Raw genomic sequence first — 16,255 nt, forward strand, 5'->3', positions numbered from 1 at the left:
TCTAGAAGGACGCTAAGGACTTTTTAGGGAGATGAGGAAAATTTAAATGGCCGGGGGTGGGGGTGGGGGTGGGTGTTCACATTCTGCTGCCCCAAATAAGCAGAGATCCGGCGCTTCGAGGGCGGCCAGAGGTCCATCAGAAGTCGGGCATTTTGGGGACCACCTCCAAGGGCCTGCTCCGTGTCTGGCGCAGCAACATCCTTCCCTCGGTGACTCGATGCGTCCTCGGCGACACGCAAAGGACTCCTAGGGCCGAAGGAGAAAGGGGGAGAGGGTGGAGGGGTCTCCAGAAGTTTACTTCTTTTAAGCTGTAATAAGGAGAAATTCAGTGACCACCAAGGTCAGAGTCCCCATCATGTTTAAAAAAAATGTCGTAGCTTCAGGCTGCCCACCAACCGCTCAGCTCACGGGCGGGGAAGGAAATCCAGCTCCTGCAGGTTCGGGCTGGCGGAACCCATGAGAACGCCAAGTGCAGGCGCTGCGCCCAGGCGTCCGCGAAGCGCAGGAGGGACTCCGACCCTCGACGAAGACCGGCGCAGGTGGACGGATTCCGCGGGTTCGAGTATCCCGGGGGCTAGACCGGGGAAATTCATGCACTCGAAAGCTTAAACCCGAGGGATGGGGAGTTCACATAAGGGGACTCGATCAGGCCCACCAACAGAGTTTTGCAAATTGCCTTTTAAAAGTGTCTCCCGATGATGCCGAAATCTCCGCGCGGTGAAAAGCCAAACTCTAGGAGCCGGCTGGCAGCTGGGCGGGGGGACATCGTGGCGCGAGCAGGGAAGGGGAAGCGTCCAGGCCAGTGGAGAATGAGTGATTTTAATTTTTGTCCCCACTGGAGGCTCAATTTCGATTAGGGACAGGAGGGAATTTTTTATTTCGGAGCGTTTCCATAACACCTGCAGAATTAAAAACAACAACAAGAACAAAAGAATAAACAACAAAAAAACCAGGCATCGTACCCGCCACCCCCCCCCCCCCCCCCCGCCTTGTTTGGTTCAGAAAGAAGGAAGAGCCTGCAGAGGAAAGGGAGGATCGTGAGTCTGCCTTTACACCCAGGTTGAAAGTTAATCAGAGGCGGCTGGAAAGGAAGGAGCCTGGACCAAAAGCTGATCTGGAGCCTTGAAACTCCCCTTTGAGGAGTGGGGATGTGCATTGTTGCTGACTCCGAGCGGGCTCCAAGCCCCGGCCCTGGTTTACAGACTGAGAGTTTGGCTGCACCTTCCCCTCTTCCCCTATTTCTTTCCAGATTCTTCTTGCCTTTCCCAGTGGGTGGCTCCCCACCCCACCCCCCAGGATAGCTACCCCTCACCCCAGCGCTTCTGGGCTTCAGCACCCTGGAGGAGGAATCCCGGGGCAGCGAGGAGCGAACTCGTGCGGAGTGGGGGGCGGGGAAGGTCCAGCTCCGAGTTCTCCCCAAAGCAGAAAAGACTTCCTGGGGCTACGAGTGGAAGGCTTTTTTGTTTGCCTTCCTTTTAAAAACTCAGACAACCAAAAAGTGTTTGGCGATGTAAAGGACACGCGTGGAAAATGACAAAAAATAGTATTTCCAAGTCAGAGTCGTGTCCTTTTTGCACTTCTTTTTCCTCTTTCGTTGCAGTTTGTCTAATTGCATATTTCTGTTTGGGGCTAGAACGGAGGCGAACCAGCGACCCCCCAAGCCGGTGCTCCCCCACCCAGACAGCCCTCGCCCTCGCGCCCCAGCACAGGGAACGCCGCCTGCCAGGGCGCAAACGCTGGGACTCCGGCGGAGAATGTAAACAAACGGGGCGCCGAGTCCTTGATCTTTATTTAAATAGAGGCTTGTTTATCGGTGTCATCCTAGGAGGATTAATTAGATACATCTCTTCACAATTTGGTGTCTGACACTCCATCGTAGGAATGCCTTATCACAAGGTGTTAATTGGGGCCACTCAGCCACTTACGTTTCTATTAAACACTGTGAGGGACTTTTCACAAGTACCAGGTTCTTTTTACTGTACGGTGCAAAAATATACAGGACTGGAAATAGACTGGGGCCAGTGTCTGCTTTATCCCGGAGGTGATTAGCGTTTGCTGTCTTTCTAGAGGGCAGAAGAGGAGAACACCGTTTCGAAATTCCATCGCATCTCCCAATACGCTCGGGTTCCTTGGGGTTGGGGCGGGGGGCGCGCAGACCGGATTAGGGGGCTCCTAGTCCTCCTCCCCCAGTCTGAGTCTGTCGTCCACAGTAAACACACATAAACCAAATTTCAAGGCTTTCGCTTCCAGCTCCAGTACAATTCGGGGCGGTTTGGGCAAAGCGTTTTCAACAGGCATCGTCGGAGACGCGGGGCTAGAGTCCCAGACCCCAAGGTCACAGGCGGCGCGAGAAGGACTCGGAACCGGGAAGGACGGTGGGAACTGGAAACCGCGGAGAAGCGAGGTGCGAGCTCGCGGCGGCCTTAATTGGGCGCAGAAGGGGAGGAGGGCCGGGCCGATCGCTCGCCTCCCAGAACTAATCCTCTTAGCAGCTGCATTTCCGCGCCACGCGGTTAGCAGAATGACACTCCCGGCCAGACCTTTACCCCGGGAGCGACGGGAGGGGGCTGGAAAGGATTGCAAGCCGGGCCAGAAGCCGTCTGCAGATAAGCGCGGCGGGATGTCTGGCTGGGGGACAAAGGGCCCTTCGTCGCACTCCTTGGTTTAACTCTTCCGCGGGCCCAGGCCCCTCCCGCGGATTGAGAGCCGAAAAAGCGGAGCTGAAAGCTAGGCAACCGGCTTCCCGGCCGCTGCTCGCAGAGCTGTGTTGCGCTCCCGCCGCATCCCCAGCGCCCCGGCCCACAGCTGCCCCCGCGGCGGCGTCCGGGGCTCCGGGAAGAAGGAAGCCGCAGGTGGCAGCGGGAGCGGGAGTGGGGGCGGCCCGCTCCCGCCTGGCCTCAGGGATCCGGAACTCGTGGGCTCCCAGAGGGCCTCGAGGGTGCCCGGGGAGCCAATGTGGGTCCGGGGATGGGAGACCCCAAGGAGGTCTAGGAGAGGCCCGGACGCCAAGGGCTGGGGGTGGAGGTTTCCTAGGCTCCTATCAAGCCTGCTGTGGGCAATCTTGCATCTCGGCGGCAACCCCCCTCCCCCTCCCCAGCTCCAATCCCCATTGTCCAGACTTCCCAGTGCGGTGAGGAAATAACCCCATTCATCTTCAAGGAAAAAAGATAAACAAGAGCATCCCCACCCCCTCAACGAAGACACTGTCCACTTAGAGATTCTAGAGGCTTACTTGGGGTGGGGGAGTGGGTTGGTGGGACAGGGTTCCTGCTGGAGGAGGGTGGGGGAGGAAGCAAACTAAAATTTTTGAAACAAAGATGAAAACCCATAGTACAGAAGACAGGGCTATGCCTGTTCCCTTAATGAACCACATTTATTAAAAATGACTACGACTGTACATAAAAATCCAGGGTCTCTAGAAAGCCTATAGGAGCTGGGGCGTCAGGTTTCTGTTTCCTCACGTTACCAAGTTGGGAAGTGGGGGTGGCGGAGGAAGAGGATGACATGGGGGTTTTCCTTAGCACGTTTCAAGTTAGTACAGTAGCTGAATACATTCTTAACTAAGAAGTAAACAGAATATTCCCATATGTTGTGGGGATGACGAAACTTCCCCTGCTCCTGCAGCTGTGGTCCGGTGAATTGCAAATTCTTTACAAAGCCAAAGCACCAATTTTACATAATCTCATATACCTACGTAGACTATTTGTACAATATTTTCCACATTATTCTACAGTGTATCTAAGCACACAACTGTACACTTTAAAATTCTCCGTTTTTGTTTGTTTGTTTTCTGGTGCCCCCCTCCCTTGCTGTCTCCTAAGTCCTAGAAGCCACCCAGGCACACAGCAGAGGCCTAGTACACGAGGCGATCCTGGACTAGGGCAAACATGGCTTGTTTCAAAAGCCTGGGAAGAATCAAAGTCAGGTCAAACCAGCACCTTCACAAAGTTCTTGCCTCCCAGGCCTAACATCTTCTGTCCCCAGCAGAAAGCTAACAGCAAAAGTCCCTTATTGAAGGTTAATGCCCACCCTTCTATTCCAGAAGCAAAACATCTTACCACTCTGTGCTTCTATTTGCTTACAGATTTACAAATAAAAATGAGAACCAAAGCTTTCAACACCTGTGATGGTGCTAGGCACTCAATCTTCACAGCCCAGTTCTCTGAATGTCTAGTGTCTCCAATAAATAAATCCATAACTTTGAATCACCTTCAAATTTAAAAACACTTGAAAGTCCTCCATTAATTTTATTAAAAAAGAAAAAAATGCTAGGCTTGTTTCAGTTACCTGAAGCAATCAAAAAGCTTTGGCACCTTCTTTTAGAGAATTGCACAAAACGGGATGCATCAGGGTGGAAGGCAAACGTCTTTTTGGCAACCTAGACAAAGAAGACAACAAAAAACACCACCAAGTCCATCGGCAAAAAGTTAGCTCATTTTGACGAGGTTAAAATAACTCTTTAGGGAGTCGTGTAAAAAGCATAATACCCCCCCATGCCTTTTGAGGTGTCTTTACTGTACTCTTCAGCATTGATGTCCTCGCACTTTATGGAGGGAGAATTTTCATTGCTAGAGGAGCTGGGAGACAGCCGCCTTCGCTTACAAGCACTGGTGTACACCCCTGAATCATTGGAGTCAAGAGACTTGATGGACGGGGGTGTCTCTATCCAAGAAGAGCTAATTTCTTCTTTGACTTTCTCCTTGGAGAGCTGATCTTCAGAGAACACAGGCGGGCTTGTCCTGGAGGTCCATGGGAGTCCAGCTGCCATCTTCCTTTGATAAGAACCTCTACCTCCCCACCCTGCCATTGCAGGGAAGGTGGGGTCGGGGTAATACCCCAGGGCATGGGATGTCTGGAGGGGCAAGGATTTAATACCATATGGGAGCAAGGTGCTGGAAGTATATTCAGACTCATAGGAACTGATGTCTAGTTTGTTGGTCCCAGGTTGCTGGACAGGTGTGACAAGCCATCGCTGGGGAGGGTTGGCCACCTCTTCGCTCTGTTGGGGTGAAAGGAGGCCGTTGGTCTGTGGCACGGTTCTCTCGCCATTATAATATCGGGCTTGAGGTAAAGTGTTGACAAAGGGCTCCGGGAAGAAGGACTGAATGCCGTACCGACCTCCGGGGACAATCTGATGGGATCTAGGAGAATCCGTGGGAGATGGAGTTAACCTGTCATTTTCGGAAGCGGTGTACATGCTACAATATAAAGAGAAACACTTAAAAAAAAACCCTAATGTTGTCCCCAATCTACCTCCCAGAAATGAAGAAGGCTCTAGAGCAGGAGTGCTGGTGTGTCAAGTGGAGGGGTGGAGGTAGTAGGGATGCACTGGCCCATTTTAGCTGGACTTGGCTCATTGCGGCCAAATTTCCCACCACGAAAGAAAAAGCTTCCTCCCAAGCATTAAGCATTTAAACTGTAGAAAATCCATCTCTGCAAGTCCTAGAACTTGGAAGAACTTGGAGCAACTCTCCCTTCAGTGGTAGGGAAGGAATGCTGGCCATGGTGGGTAGAAATCCCAGATTTAAAAGGCATTTGTGGGGCCTTGCTGTTTGATGTTGTGAAAATGACATCCTCTTAGTGTCAGGTTTTTCTTATGTAAAAAAATGAGAGGGAATAATAATCCCTGCTCCTGAGAGAATAAAAAAACTGGGATCAAATGGAAAGGAAGGCATATAAATGCAGATTATGAAAATTTCAAATCTCCACTCAAATGTTAAAAAAAAAAACTCCTCATTTTTAAGCCCTTAACATTTCTTTAGAAATGAACAAAACCCTTCTGTGAAAATTCTAAAGCAAGATTAGTCAAGGCCAAAAATATGCAAAAATAAAAATAGGCAAAAATCCCAACCGTGAAAGCTCTTCCTAGAATATGGTCTCAAGAAAGTGTCTGATTCCATATGTCTTGTTCAAAGATGACCAGGCAAGGAAAAATAAAGGTGCACTTACGAGTCATAGTTGTCCCTGAACCCTTTTGCAAAGGGGTTGTGATCAATCTTTAGTTGAGTTATCTAGACAAGGGAGAAAAAACAGTCATCGAGTGTTTTCTCTCTCACGCTGGACTGAGCTTCAGGGATTCTTGGGGACCATGGGGCACTCACATCGGTGTTTTGGTAGGCAGTCACTGCAATAAACTGCGTTTCTGAGAAGATGAAGGTCTGAGTCTTGGAGGGCTCGTTCAAGTCCTCCACGCCATCCTCTGTGACTTCAACGATGTGCAGTCGTGGTTGGTACTTGTGTAAAGACTGTAAGACTATCATCTGCAAATGGTACAGAGAAAAGAGCTGCCAAATCGACAAAGTCGATTTTGACAAATTCTGTATTTTGGAATGCGACTCCTGCTTGCTCCCCAGCAACAGCTAACTTTTCTATTGCCATTTTTGAAACTTAAAACATAGCTGGGTGTGTGTGTTTAAATAAACACTCTTGCCTCTTGGTTTCCTAAGTCGCCAAAAGATTTCAGTATTTCTGCTCCTAACAGTTAACTCACTGTTATTGAAATCCAGTAGGAAAATAAATAAATAAATAAAAATGAGAAAGGTCAAAAGAAAAAAAAAAGACCAGAAAGAGGCAAGCAACAGGTACCTGCAAATATTACAAATACAATGAAGAGTATGGAAACTCATTAGAAAAGAGATTCACAGCCAGAAGACACCACCTCCTCTGTCACCCTACCTGGGTGTTGTTGTTATTTGCGCCTTTGTTATTGGTGAGTTTTAATTTCCCAAAGGAAATCTCCTGTCTCATCCAGTGGGAACCAGTATTAGGAGACTCTGGGTGAACATACATTTTGTTGCCTAAGAGAAAATGAAACAAAACACAAAACCCAAGCATAAAGGGCTGTTTGCAAATGGAGGTAGGGGAGGGGTATTTTACTACCTACGGGCAAGATTTAAGAGCTAGACTTAGAACACGGCTCCCATCATTAGCAGTTTAAGAAGGCCAGTGGAGACCAACTAGACTCTACTGATTCCCCTCCCAGGGCCCCTGTGCTTCCAGCCTTCCTTGGACAAGGCAAAAATGGAGCCAGTAGGCGATGCCTCTTGAAGGTTAACTTGGGGGCTTCTGAAGCTAGACAGGCAAGATCTGATGGAAGGTGGTTGGATTTTTATGATGAACTCAACCTTGAGGAGGCCTTTTTTCAAGTGAAGATTAGAATGCCAGGAGCCCTTGCCACCTGGAGAGTTTACAGCAATTCCTTTCTCAAAGGTAGGGATGTGGAGGGAAGGGCTAGAGTAGGGTCATGGTTAAAATTCTATATACTAGTAGGCAAGAAGTCTGACTTAGCAATTCTCTCTCTTAATCAATCAACACAAAGAAACTCCTAACACTTCCAGGCCCCGGATGTGGAGGGAGGGATGTGAGATTTAAATGTGCCTTGAGTCTTGAGTGTCTTGAGTCAGGGGCTCCCGCCGATCCACCCTGCCCAGGCCCTTTCACTCCTCACCCTGCATGTTATTGTCGGCTTTTCCGCAGGTCACCCATTTGCCCCCCTGGAAGCGCCAGTGGTTGGGGTCCGCCAGCACCACTTCTACGAACACGTTGTAGTGGGCGGTGGGATTGAGTCCGTTTATGTTGAAACTCAAGAAAGGAAACATGCGTCTGTGCAAGGGAACAGAACCAGGAGATTTAAATCGGAACGCCTGGGCACAGGCCCACGCTCAAGGACGACATTTAGAAGTCTACAGACGAACAGAATACCGGTAGATAAAGTGGCCCTCACTACGTAAAATATTCTTGAGTTGGCAACTCTCGGAACATCTCTTTTCTGAAATAATTTGCCTCAATCCCCGCCCTTCTGCACCACTCATTCAAGTTCTTGACCCTTTCAGATGCTCATTTATTTTCTTCCAGGATGTTTAAAAATCATTATTTTCTATATGTACAAGTGCCAGAGAACATTAAGTTGTTCTCGTAAAAGTCCCCTTTGGACGTCCCTCTCCCAGCACCCACCCCTCACTTTCCCCAGAAGTAGCCACTGCCCGCAGTGGGATGTGTATCCGAACTTTCTCAGGCCTGGGACCCCAGCCCCGTCTGACTCCAGGTCGGGCCTATCCCACTACCCGGACCAGCCCTCGTTGCCGGCGCTCTGGTCCTCGCGCTCGTCGCCCGGATGCGCCCCGCGGAGACCCTGGCGCCTAAAACTGCGGGAGCCCATGCCCTATGCTCAGAGAGGGTAGCCACCCCTGGAGCCTTCCCGCATCCGCGGCTCCTCGCCCGCCTTCAGGGACCGGCGTACCGCCGGCCGGGCGTACCTAGGAAATCCAGCTTTGTGGACAAGCCCCAGTTTCCATTTCCGCCTCCTCCTCGTCAGTCCAGGTGAGGGTGACGAGAGAGAAGGGGGGAAGCAGCCGTAGCCTTAGCGCCCTGCACAAACCGCCGGTGCGCGGACGGGAGGGACATCGGACTGGAGATGCGGCGTCTCCACTGGCTGCGCACGGAAACTCACTCTCCCAGCCAAGAGCGGAGCAGGCGGGCGGCGGTTCCCCATTCCCGGCCACCCTCAGGACCACACAGGTCCTCTCTGCCCCCGCGCTTCGGGGGCCCTCCGCGCTGCGCTCACCTGCCCTGTTTCGTAATGATCATCTCGGTTTGGTGGCGGTGGAATTTGAGCCACAGAGGCCGGTTGCACAGGTAGACGTGGGCGCGGAAGCCGGAGCCGGGAACCCCCAGGCCCCCCAGTCCTCCGCAGGAACCCGCGGCTGCTGCCCCGGAGTACGGCCCGTAGAGCGGAGCCCCCTGGCCGTACTGATAGGCGCCCGGGGCGCCTCCCCCGCCGCTGCCGCCCGCGCCGCCGCTCGCGCCTGCTCCCGGGCCGAACTGCGCCCTGCCGGGTGGGCACACGGCCGCGGGGAAGCCGCCGGGGGGCAGCATGGAGCCGTAGGGGTAGCGCGCCCCGTTGGGAGCCGGGTACACAGATCCGTGGGGCGCCCCGGCCGCCGCCTGGTACGGGAACAGCGAGCAGGGCGCGGCCAGCTCGGAGCCCTGAGGCCCAGGGGACTGGAGGTAGTAGCGCTCCGAGCTCAGGCTGTCCATGGAGTAGCGCGCGCTGGCGGCGGCGGCGGCGGCGGCGGCGGCGGCGGCAGAGGGCAGCTCCTCCTCCCCGCAGGGGGAGCCCTTGCGGCCATCCGGGGGCCCCGGCTTGGCCACGGCCGCGGTGCCAGCAAAGGCGTCCCCGGCGTCGGCGTCACTGAGCATGGCCGCGGGGGCCCCCGCACCGGCGGCTGCAGGCTCCCCGCTCCCTGCCTCGCACGAGAGGCTGCCCGAGAACTTCTTGGGCGCTTTGTCTAAGTCCAGCCTCTGAGGCGAGGGGGCCGCTCCCGGGAGGTGGCCGGCGCTCCCGCCGCCACCGCCTCGCGCCCCCTCCAGCGGGTAGAAGTGCGCGCCGGGCAGGTTCACCGAGCTCACCAAGAGCTGCTCCCCTAACTGCATGCTTTGCAGAGCGCAGACGGCAGCTGGCTGCTTCCTCTCCGGCCGCGGCCTGATTATAAAGGCAGGATGAGGGAGCCAGCGCCCTCTTCCGAGGGGAAGGTAACTTCCCCTTCCTCCTGTGCCTGGGTACCCACCTGGCGACACGCGGACCGCTAAGGCGCGCACTCGCGCGTCCCGAACCCAGCGCCCTTTCCACAAGGAAAGGGCACTGAATTTGAAGGCAGGAGGCGAAATCTGACCGAGAAGCCCTCTCCTTTTCCTTCCGCGTCCCTTTTGCCTCTCTGGACCTCCACCCTCCTCCCCCACACACACGGGAAGAAGAGGTCTTAGATCTCTCTCCCCATCCACCCACCAGCGCTAGCCTTTCTGCCTTTCTCGACTGAAAAACTATCGGTCAAGTTGACTACTTGGAAACTTGCAGGCTGTCATTGGCTGCTTTATATATGTGAGGCCAGGGAGGGGCTTCGCGGCCCCACAGCCTCGGGACGCTCCTATTGGCTGGTGGAGGTGACACTAATTCAATTAGGCATTTACTAATTGGATCAAGTAGCCTGCGACTTTCTTTTCCTTTAGCTTGATTTTATTTCTTTTTCTTTTTCTTTTCTTTCTTTCTTTCTTTTCTTTTTTTTTTGAGACTCAGTCCTGCTGTGAGAATCAATCCTGGTGTCTGTATTTCGCTGGAATTTAGTGGAACAGGGTTTGAGGTCTCCGTAGCAGGGTCCACTCTTGACACAGAAGTCGTCACAGCGCTCTGAGCCGGGGGATGCGGGGACGGGAGCAGGTTCTAGAGGCCGGAGGTAGAAATGTTCTGCAAGCTGATGGCTTGCAGGGAGGCACCGGTTTCTGAGGGTGGGGATCTGGGACGAGCTGGAGTGAGGCCCAAGGAAGTCTCTTCCCTCGTCGGGGGCTGTAACTTCAGGCACACTTTCTTCCCGATTGGAGAGGACTCTCTGGCCTTCAACAAGCAGGAACCACTTTTTGTTCGGCCCCACCTTTTTACTCAGTGGGAAGTGTTTGTGGAGAGGAACCCGGCATTGGGCTTTTGGGATTCCAGGGGCGGCGAGAGCACACTGCAGTTCTTGAGGACAGAAGCCGTCAGCTTATGAATCAGAAGCCCCGGTGGGGTGGGATACTGGGAAGACCCTCATCCCCACGCTATCATGCCTGATTTCAGGAGGCAATCACTTTTACTCCCCACAATTTAAAATCCACGCTCAGTTTCCCTGAATCTCGGATCCCACCCCCTCCCATCTTCAGTTGGGCCTGACACCGAGAAACAAAGCAGCCTCCCGGTTAAGATTCCCTGCGCCTCTCCTCTGCAGCGCAACACAGAAGGTGGAATAATTAGTGAAATAATCAGTTTGATATGGAATTAAGCCCTTTTGCCCCAGCTGCCTGTTTCTCCACCGCGTTTTTGCAGACAGCAGAGCAAGATGATGCCGTCCTATTGTATTGTTTATTAATACCCGCACGTTTCGTTGCGGGTAAGGAGAAGCCTGAATATTTGCTGTTAATAAGCAATTACAGACGCGGCTTGTAATCGCTCCGGGAGCGCGTTTTCCGGCTGAGAGGTCGGGACTCTGCTTCCCCAACCAAACGCGATCACACGGGAAACTCTTCACCCGCAACACGAGGCGGTCGCGGGATTCGTTGAGCGCGCACACGCCGGTGCAGAACGGCTCGAAGCTTTCCAACCTAGGTTCAAACCACAGCAGCATCGATACTGGCACGTCTGAGTTAGAGAGTGAGGCGGCTCTTAATGCACTCGGACGCGGTTACCAGGTCTTCGCGGTAGTGGAAACAGGGAGCGCGAGAAGGTTTTCAGGGTCAAGGCCCAGCCAGGGCGGGGGAGAGAGCAAGTTAGGCGAGTGGCCCGGGTGGGGGCCTCGCAGGTCCGGGCACAGCAGCCCAGGAGCAGATTCCTGGAACGCTGGCCCGGAGCGCGCTCAGCCCAGCACTTCTCCCGTGTCGTCCCACCAGTTTCGGCTTGGCTCTCTGCTCTGATCACCCCACTGTCCACTCCCACCTCGTCGGCTTTAGTTTTCTTTTGACTCAGGGAAGTCTTGGAGAATTGCATTTTCCAAGTACTTTGTGCTTTTCAAGACTTCAAGATATTCAACGTGGAGGTTCTGTGAGCGGGGCTCACGAGATCAAGAGCAAGGAAAGAAAGGGCAGCTTGGCGGGGGAGCCCGGGCTAGGGGATCTTGTTACCACTCAAGGCTCTTCCACATTAGCCTTGACCTGAGCTGCAGGATGTTTGAGGAAAAAGTAGGGAGGAGATCAGATCTCACGTTTTTGGAGACAGAGTGCCTGGGGTTAGATCGCAGTTTTGCGCCTGATCTCAGCGAGACAGCGGGCCTCGGTGTCCCCAATTGCTTTCGAGGAGGCCGGGGAAGCTCTGCGCGTGGCAAAGCGCCACTGCAGGCAACAGGCATCGCTCCGACCCACTCTGGCGCAAATAACGCGAGCCAGCTGTCCCCCGCGCCACATCAGAAAGGCTTGATTTTATTCCAGCCACAGAGCAAGCTCTTGAAAGCGCGTGGGTTCATTTGAGTGCTACCTAATTATGAAATATATACACGGTATGTGTAATTAGGATTAGTGTTGATTCTTGAGGCAGGAAATTGCACTTTATATCTCCCCACCTCCCCAATATAGCTATCCTTTTGCCCAAACTTGAACACATTTTACAGGCGGAGAAACAAAGAGAAGTTCAAAGAGAATAAAAATTCGGGCTCTACAAAACCGCTCTGGGGCCCGGATTTTTGGAACATGGAAAATATACCCATAATTTATATTACATTTATAGATATATATTACAAATTCCTTTTGAACATAATGAAAAGCACTGTTTCAACTAAAGATGATTTTTTTTCTGACTGCATAGAGATAAAGAAATCTCCTTTAATGGTTCTTCTGTATTAATTACATTATTATTATTACATATGGAATATATTAGTCTAAATGCCTGGAGAGTTATAGATGAGCAAATCTGTGACTGATTTCCTACTTGAAATGGGCTTTCCTTTTGCTGGCTCGGTTTTACTGATAACCAGGGAAAGAGGCATAAAAATTATTTTCACACGTCCTAGTCGCACTTTAAAATGTAATCACTCTTTTCCAGAAACAGGAACAGAAAAGAAAGCTAAAGCAGTGCCTTCAGTGAACAAGTCAGGCAGCACCCTCCTTAGATTGGGTGGGCAAATAGCACAGCCTTGCAGCCTGTTTGCTGTTTGATTTCAATTACACCCCAAGCTTCATGAAATCCAAATGAGACATTTATTGAAAGGTGCCTGGTTTTATGTGGCTCAACTGACAGTGTACGGGAATACATTGAACAAAAACATCAACACTAGGGAGGAAACGTGGAGAACACTTGGAACCCCAGACCCAAGTGCTGGCTGGATTAACTCAAATCTTGCACCTTTCAGCCTGAGACTGGAGGGAGCAGGACCCTTTGAAAGCTACAAGGAAGCCAAGGTTACGCCTGTGTGTGAGCCTATTAAAGGTCTTATGCTGTATTGTCTTGAGCAATAATACCAGCTTCATGCTACTGTCTTAAACTGATAACACAAAGTTATTGCCAACCTGGCCAGGGCACCTCTTCACCCCTTTCTCCCCCTTAAAGGTAACCAATATCAGTGCATTCAGCTTTTAAAGGCAAAACTGAGAAGCATTTCGCTGTAAGACGGTATTACATAACAGATACTTACAAACGTATGAATAAATTACAGGGGTGAGTTATAAATGAGTGCAGTGAGAAATGGTTTACCTCCCCTCCCCGCCACAACCAAGGGGGCCCATATAAATGTCCCAATAAATTCTATTATTTTCACCCCCACTAAAAATGTGTTATCAAAACACTGTCCGTGTTATTCAAACACTTTGTAAATTCTGAGCAGACTTGCTGCCGGTTCTCCTTTTAACCCTAGGAAAACATTCCAACATTAACCGGTCACCAGCGCTTCGCCTGGACTCTGGGCAAACGTCAATGGGTTTTTTGTGGTGAGTTGGTCTTTTTACTATTTATCTATGGCCTTTTCTTTGTTGATGTTACATTTTATTTCGCCATCGCAGGTTCACTCTTTGGCCCTTTGTTCTCTGATGGCCAGATTCCCACCTCCACTAGGCTTTCTGAAGGGGGAGGGGGCTTCCATCATGGTAAGATTGTTCATGTTTAGATTTTTTATTTTAAGAAAATGTCCCGTGAGATAACTTTTTTCAAGAAAATGTCCATTGGCAAGGACAAGTAGTGTTGATTTTGCTGAGAACAGCAAGATAGTCCCACCAACAGTTTCACTTTTTATAAGAATTTGAATTCACCGTGACCCTGAAATAGACTGATCACTTGCTTTAAAAGAAATCCACAAATGTGTCCACAAATGAGTGAGGCAAAGGGTTATATTAAACCCACTGTATTTTTCAAACAAAACGACCAATTTAAACTATTATCTTCAGCTATGTATTTTGATTGCTAAGTGCAGGTGTAGTTCACTGTTAAAATATGAGGAGGTGGGGATTGGGGAATGAAAGTTAATAAACATACCAAAAGTTGCTTATTACAAAAAATAAGTGATCTTAAACAATGGATCAAGAATCTTCTTTATGAAAGTATTTTTTAAACTGCAAATGAATTCCTGGATTTAACTGCTGTTCTATCATCATCATCATCAACATCATATTTATGGAAGTTACAGATCCACATAAATAACAAGAAAGACTACATGAGGCAAAATAAAGTGAAATACTCTCAAAAATAAAGTAGGGGAATGTTTGGCTAATCATTGCTACATTAAAATATGAGTTATATAGGGCTCTCCCTGTCTTGCTTACTTTCGTACCTCGAAAGGCCTAACTCTTAGTAGGTGCTCATCTCTTAAATGAAAGAAAGGGGTTACTAAATCTGCAGACTAGAACAGACAAAATAGCCCAAGGACAGTGTCAGGGCTCAGGCTTTATAACCATGGAGATGAAAGTGAAAGGTTTTTTTTTTTCTAAAAGAAAAGGAAAACACAGATCTTCCTAAACTAATGGACCCGGCATTTTCACCTTTTTTAGATTCTTAAAAGATGTTTTAAATCTTTTTCTTTAGACCTTTCTTAATCCAGAGCGCTTACATTATTGCAAGGCTTTCTGTATGCATGTTAATGTGGACATTCTTCCACAGGAAAACAGAAAAGTGAATGCCAGAATTGCAGGACAGCTGTTGATGGGAACAACCACCATGTAGCCACTGAGAAATATTATCCTGAAATCACTTGCACATCACTAACAGGATCAGCAGAATCAATGGAAATTAATGTTTCAACAGAAGGCACCTCTATGATGCAGGTGTGGCAGGATGTCTACACAACAGGTGGGCAGAATCAAATCCTGTTGACCAGAGCTTCAGGTGACATGGGCAGCTGGAATCTCCCATCCAGGCCCAAGGTGAGAAAGGGGGAGAGGGGAAGTCTGGGTTGGGGAGTTCTCAGAAGAACGTGTTAAGCCCTTAAGATAACCAAGGAAGGAGAGTGAGAGGGAAGGAGGAGGGAAGGAAGGTCGACAGGAAACAGAAACCAAAGAGATCATTCCTTAAACCTGTCTTTTCAGATCCCTAAGAGAAAAGCCTAAAGTTGTATGCAGAAACGTCTGGGTTTGTGGCTGCACCTTTCACTAGCTTGGTGGGTCTCAGCAAGTTCCTTAACGTGTCTGTCCCCAATTTCCACGTGTCGTGACCACATACAGAATGGAAAGCAGTTAGCACAGCACCCAGCACACAGGAAAGTCTGCAGTCTTTCCTATCACTCCAATCACACTTACGCTGAGCTCACTTTTTTGCCCTGGACACTGGGCTAAATGAGGGCTCAGGAACCTTAGTCTTTCTCTTCCAGAAATTCCCACTCTGATGGGGGAGCAGGCCAGGAGCAAACCGGTCAAGGGCAAAGTGAACCAGAGGTAGAAAGCGGGAGTGACTCAGTCAGAGCCTGAGAGGAGAGTCCCCACTCGTTCCAGCAGCTCCTCTCAGTTTCCCCAAAAGCGGGGGAAGCCCAGCGAGGCCCGGGAGCGCGGCCGGGAAGGCGCACTTCAAAAGGAGGCGGCGGGCGCCCGACCCCGGTGCGTCTTCCGCCCGCCCCGGGCCCCCATTAGCATCTGTTTTTCCCAGGCTTCCCGCCCGCCCGCCCCCCGCCGGGATTTTGCCGTTCCGGCAGATTACTAGCCAGAGAAAGAAAATAGGGTATTTAGCTCAGGTTTTGTTCTCCACCTACTTGGTTAAACGCCCGAGGAGGAAGGAGTTAAGTTAATAGTCGGAAGCCTCCCGCGGGGCACCCCGAACTGGGAGTCCCCGAAAAGGACGCCGTCTGCGGCCTCTAGTTGAGAGGACAGGGCTGGGCAAGATCAACCGAGGGGGCGGCATGGAGGAGGCTCCCAAGCCCAGGTCGACCTGGGAGGCTTAACCGCTCAGCAGGTCCGGGGGGCCCGTGGAAGCGCCTTTTCCTACAGATTCTGAGCGTTCACAGGAAAGGAGTCTCTAGGGGGAGCAGAGAGCAGCTGGGATCATTTCTCCACCCAGTTGGGGCTGACTTTTCAAGCATAGAGCTGATCCTCGAATCTACAGCCAAAGGAGGAAAACAATGAAAGAAGCAGCGGCTGACTATAGGCCAGACTCTCTGCTTTACCCGTACGACCTTTTAAAATTAGCACCCTAGAATGCTATCATCCCATTTTACAGGAGAGTAAAGTGATGCTTGGAGAGGTGAAGGCCCTTGTCTAAAGGCACACAGCTAAAAATGGTAGCCCGGGAATTTGAATCCAGGAGGTCTGAGCTGCGGGGCTCCCAATA

At 51.0% G+C, this 16,255-nt stretch overlaps 1 protein-coding gene across 2 annotated transcripts; it reads right to left on the reverse strand.

Annotated features, from left to right (window-relative positions):
- Positions 1–4,344: 4,344 nt before the first annotated feature.
- On the reverse strand, positions 4,345–9,432 carry EOMES (eomesodermin). Of its 2 annotated transcripts, none has more exons than XM_059937560.1 (6): positions 8,564–9,432; positions 7,448–7,602; positions 6,676–6,797; positions 6,102–6,260; positions 5,950–6,011; positions 4,345–5,141 (listed from the first exon to the last, which is right to left on the reverse strand). In XM_059937560.1, exons 1-6 carry the CDS (start codon positions 9,430–9,432, stop codon positions 4,460–4,462), a joined length of 2,049 nt encoding a protein of 682 aa, XP_059793543.1. In that variant the 3' UTR covers positions 4,345–4,459. The 2 variants fall into 2 exon arrangements, with proteins under 2 accessions (XP_059793543.1, XP_059793542.1); XM_059937559.1 differs by having other exon boundaries at positions 4,345–5,198.
- Positions 9,433–16,255: the final 6,823 nt, after the last annotated feature.

This window comes from Balaenoptera ricei, chromosome 11 (assembly GCF_028023285.1).
Source record: "Balaenoptera ricei isolate mBalRic1 chromosome 11, mBalRic1.hap2, whole genome shotgun sequence".
NCBI lineage: Eukaryota > Metazoa > Chordata > Mammalia > Artiodactyla > Balaenopteridae > Balaenoptera > Balaenoptera ricei.

Coding starts and splice junctions, on each gene's coding strand:
- EOMES (XM_059937559.1), bottom strand. CDS start 9,432: ATGCAGTTAGGGGAGCAGCTCTTGGTGAGCTCGGTGAACCTGCCCGGC. Junction 6,798..7,447: donor AGCCGACAATAACATGCAGG/GTGAGGAGTGAA, acceptor ATTTTCTCTTAG/GCAACAAAATGTATGTTCAC. Junction 5,199..5,949: donor TTCAGGGACAACTATGACTC/GTAAGTGCACCT, acceptor TTTATATTGTAG/CATGTACACCGCTTCCGAAA.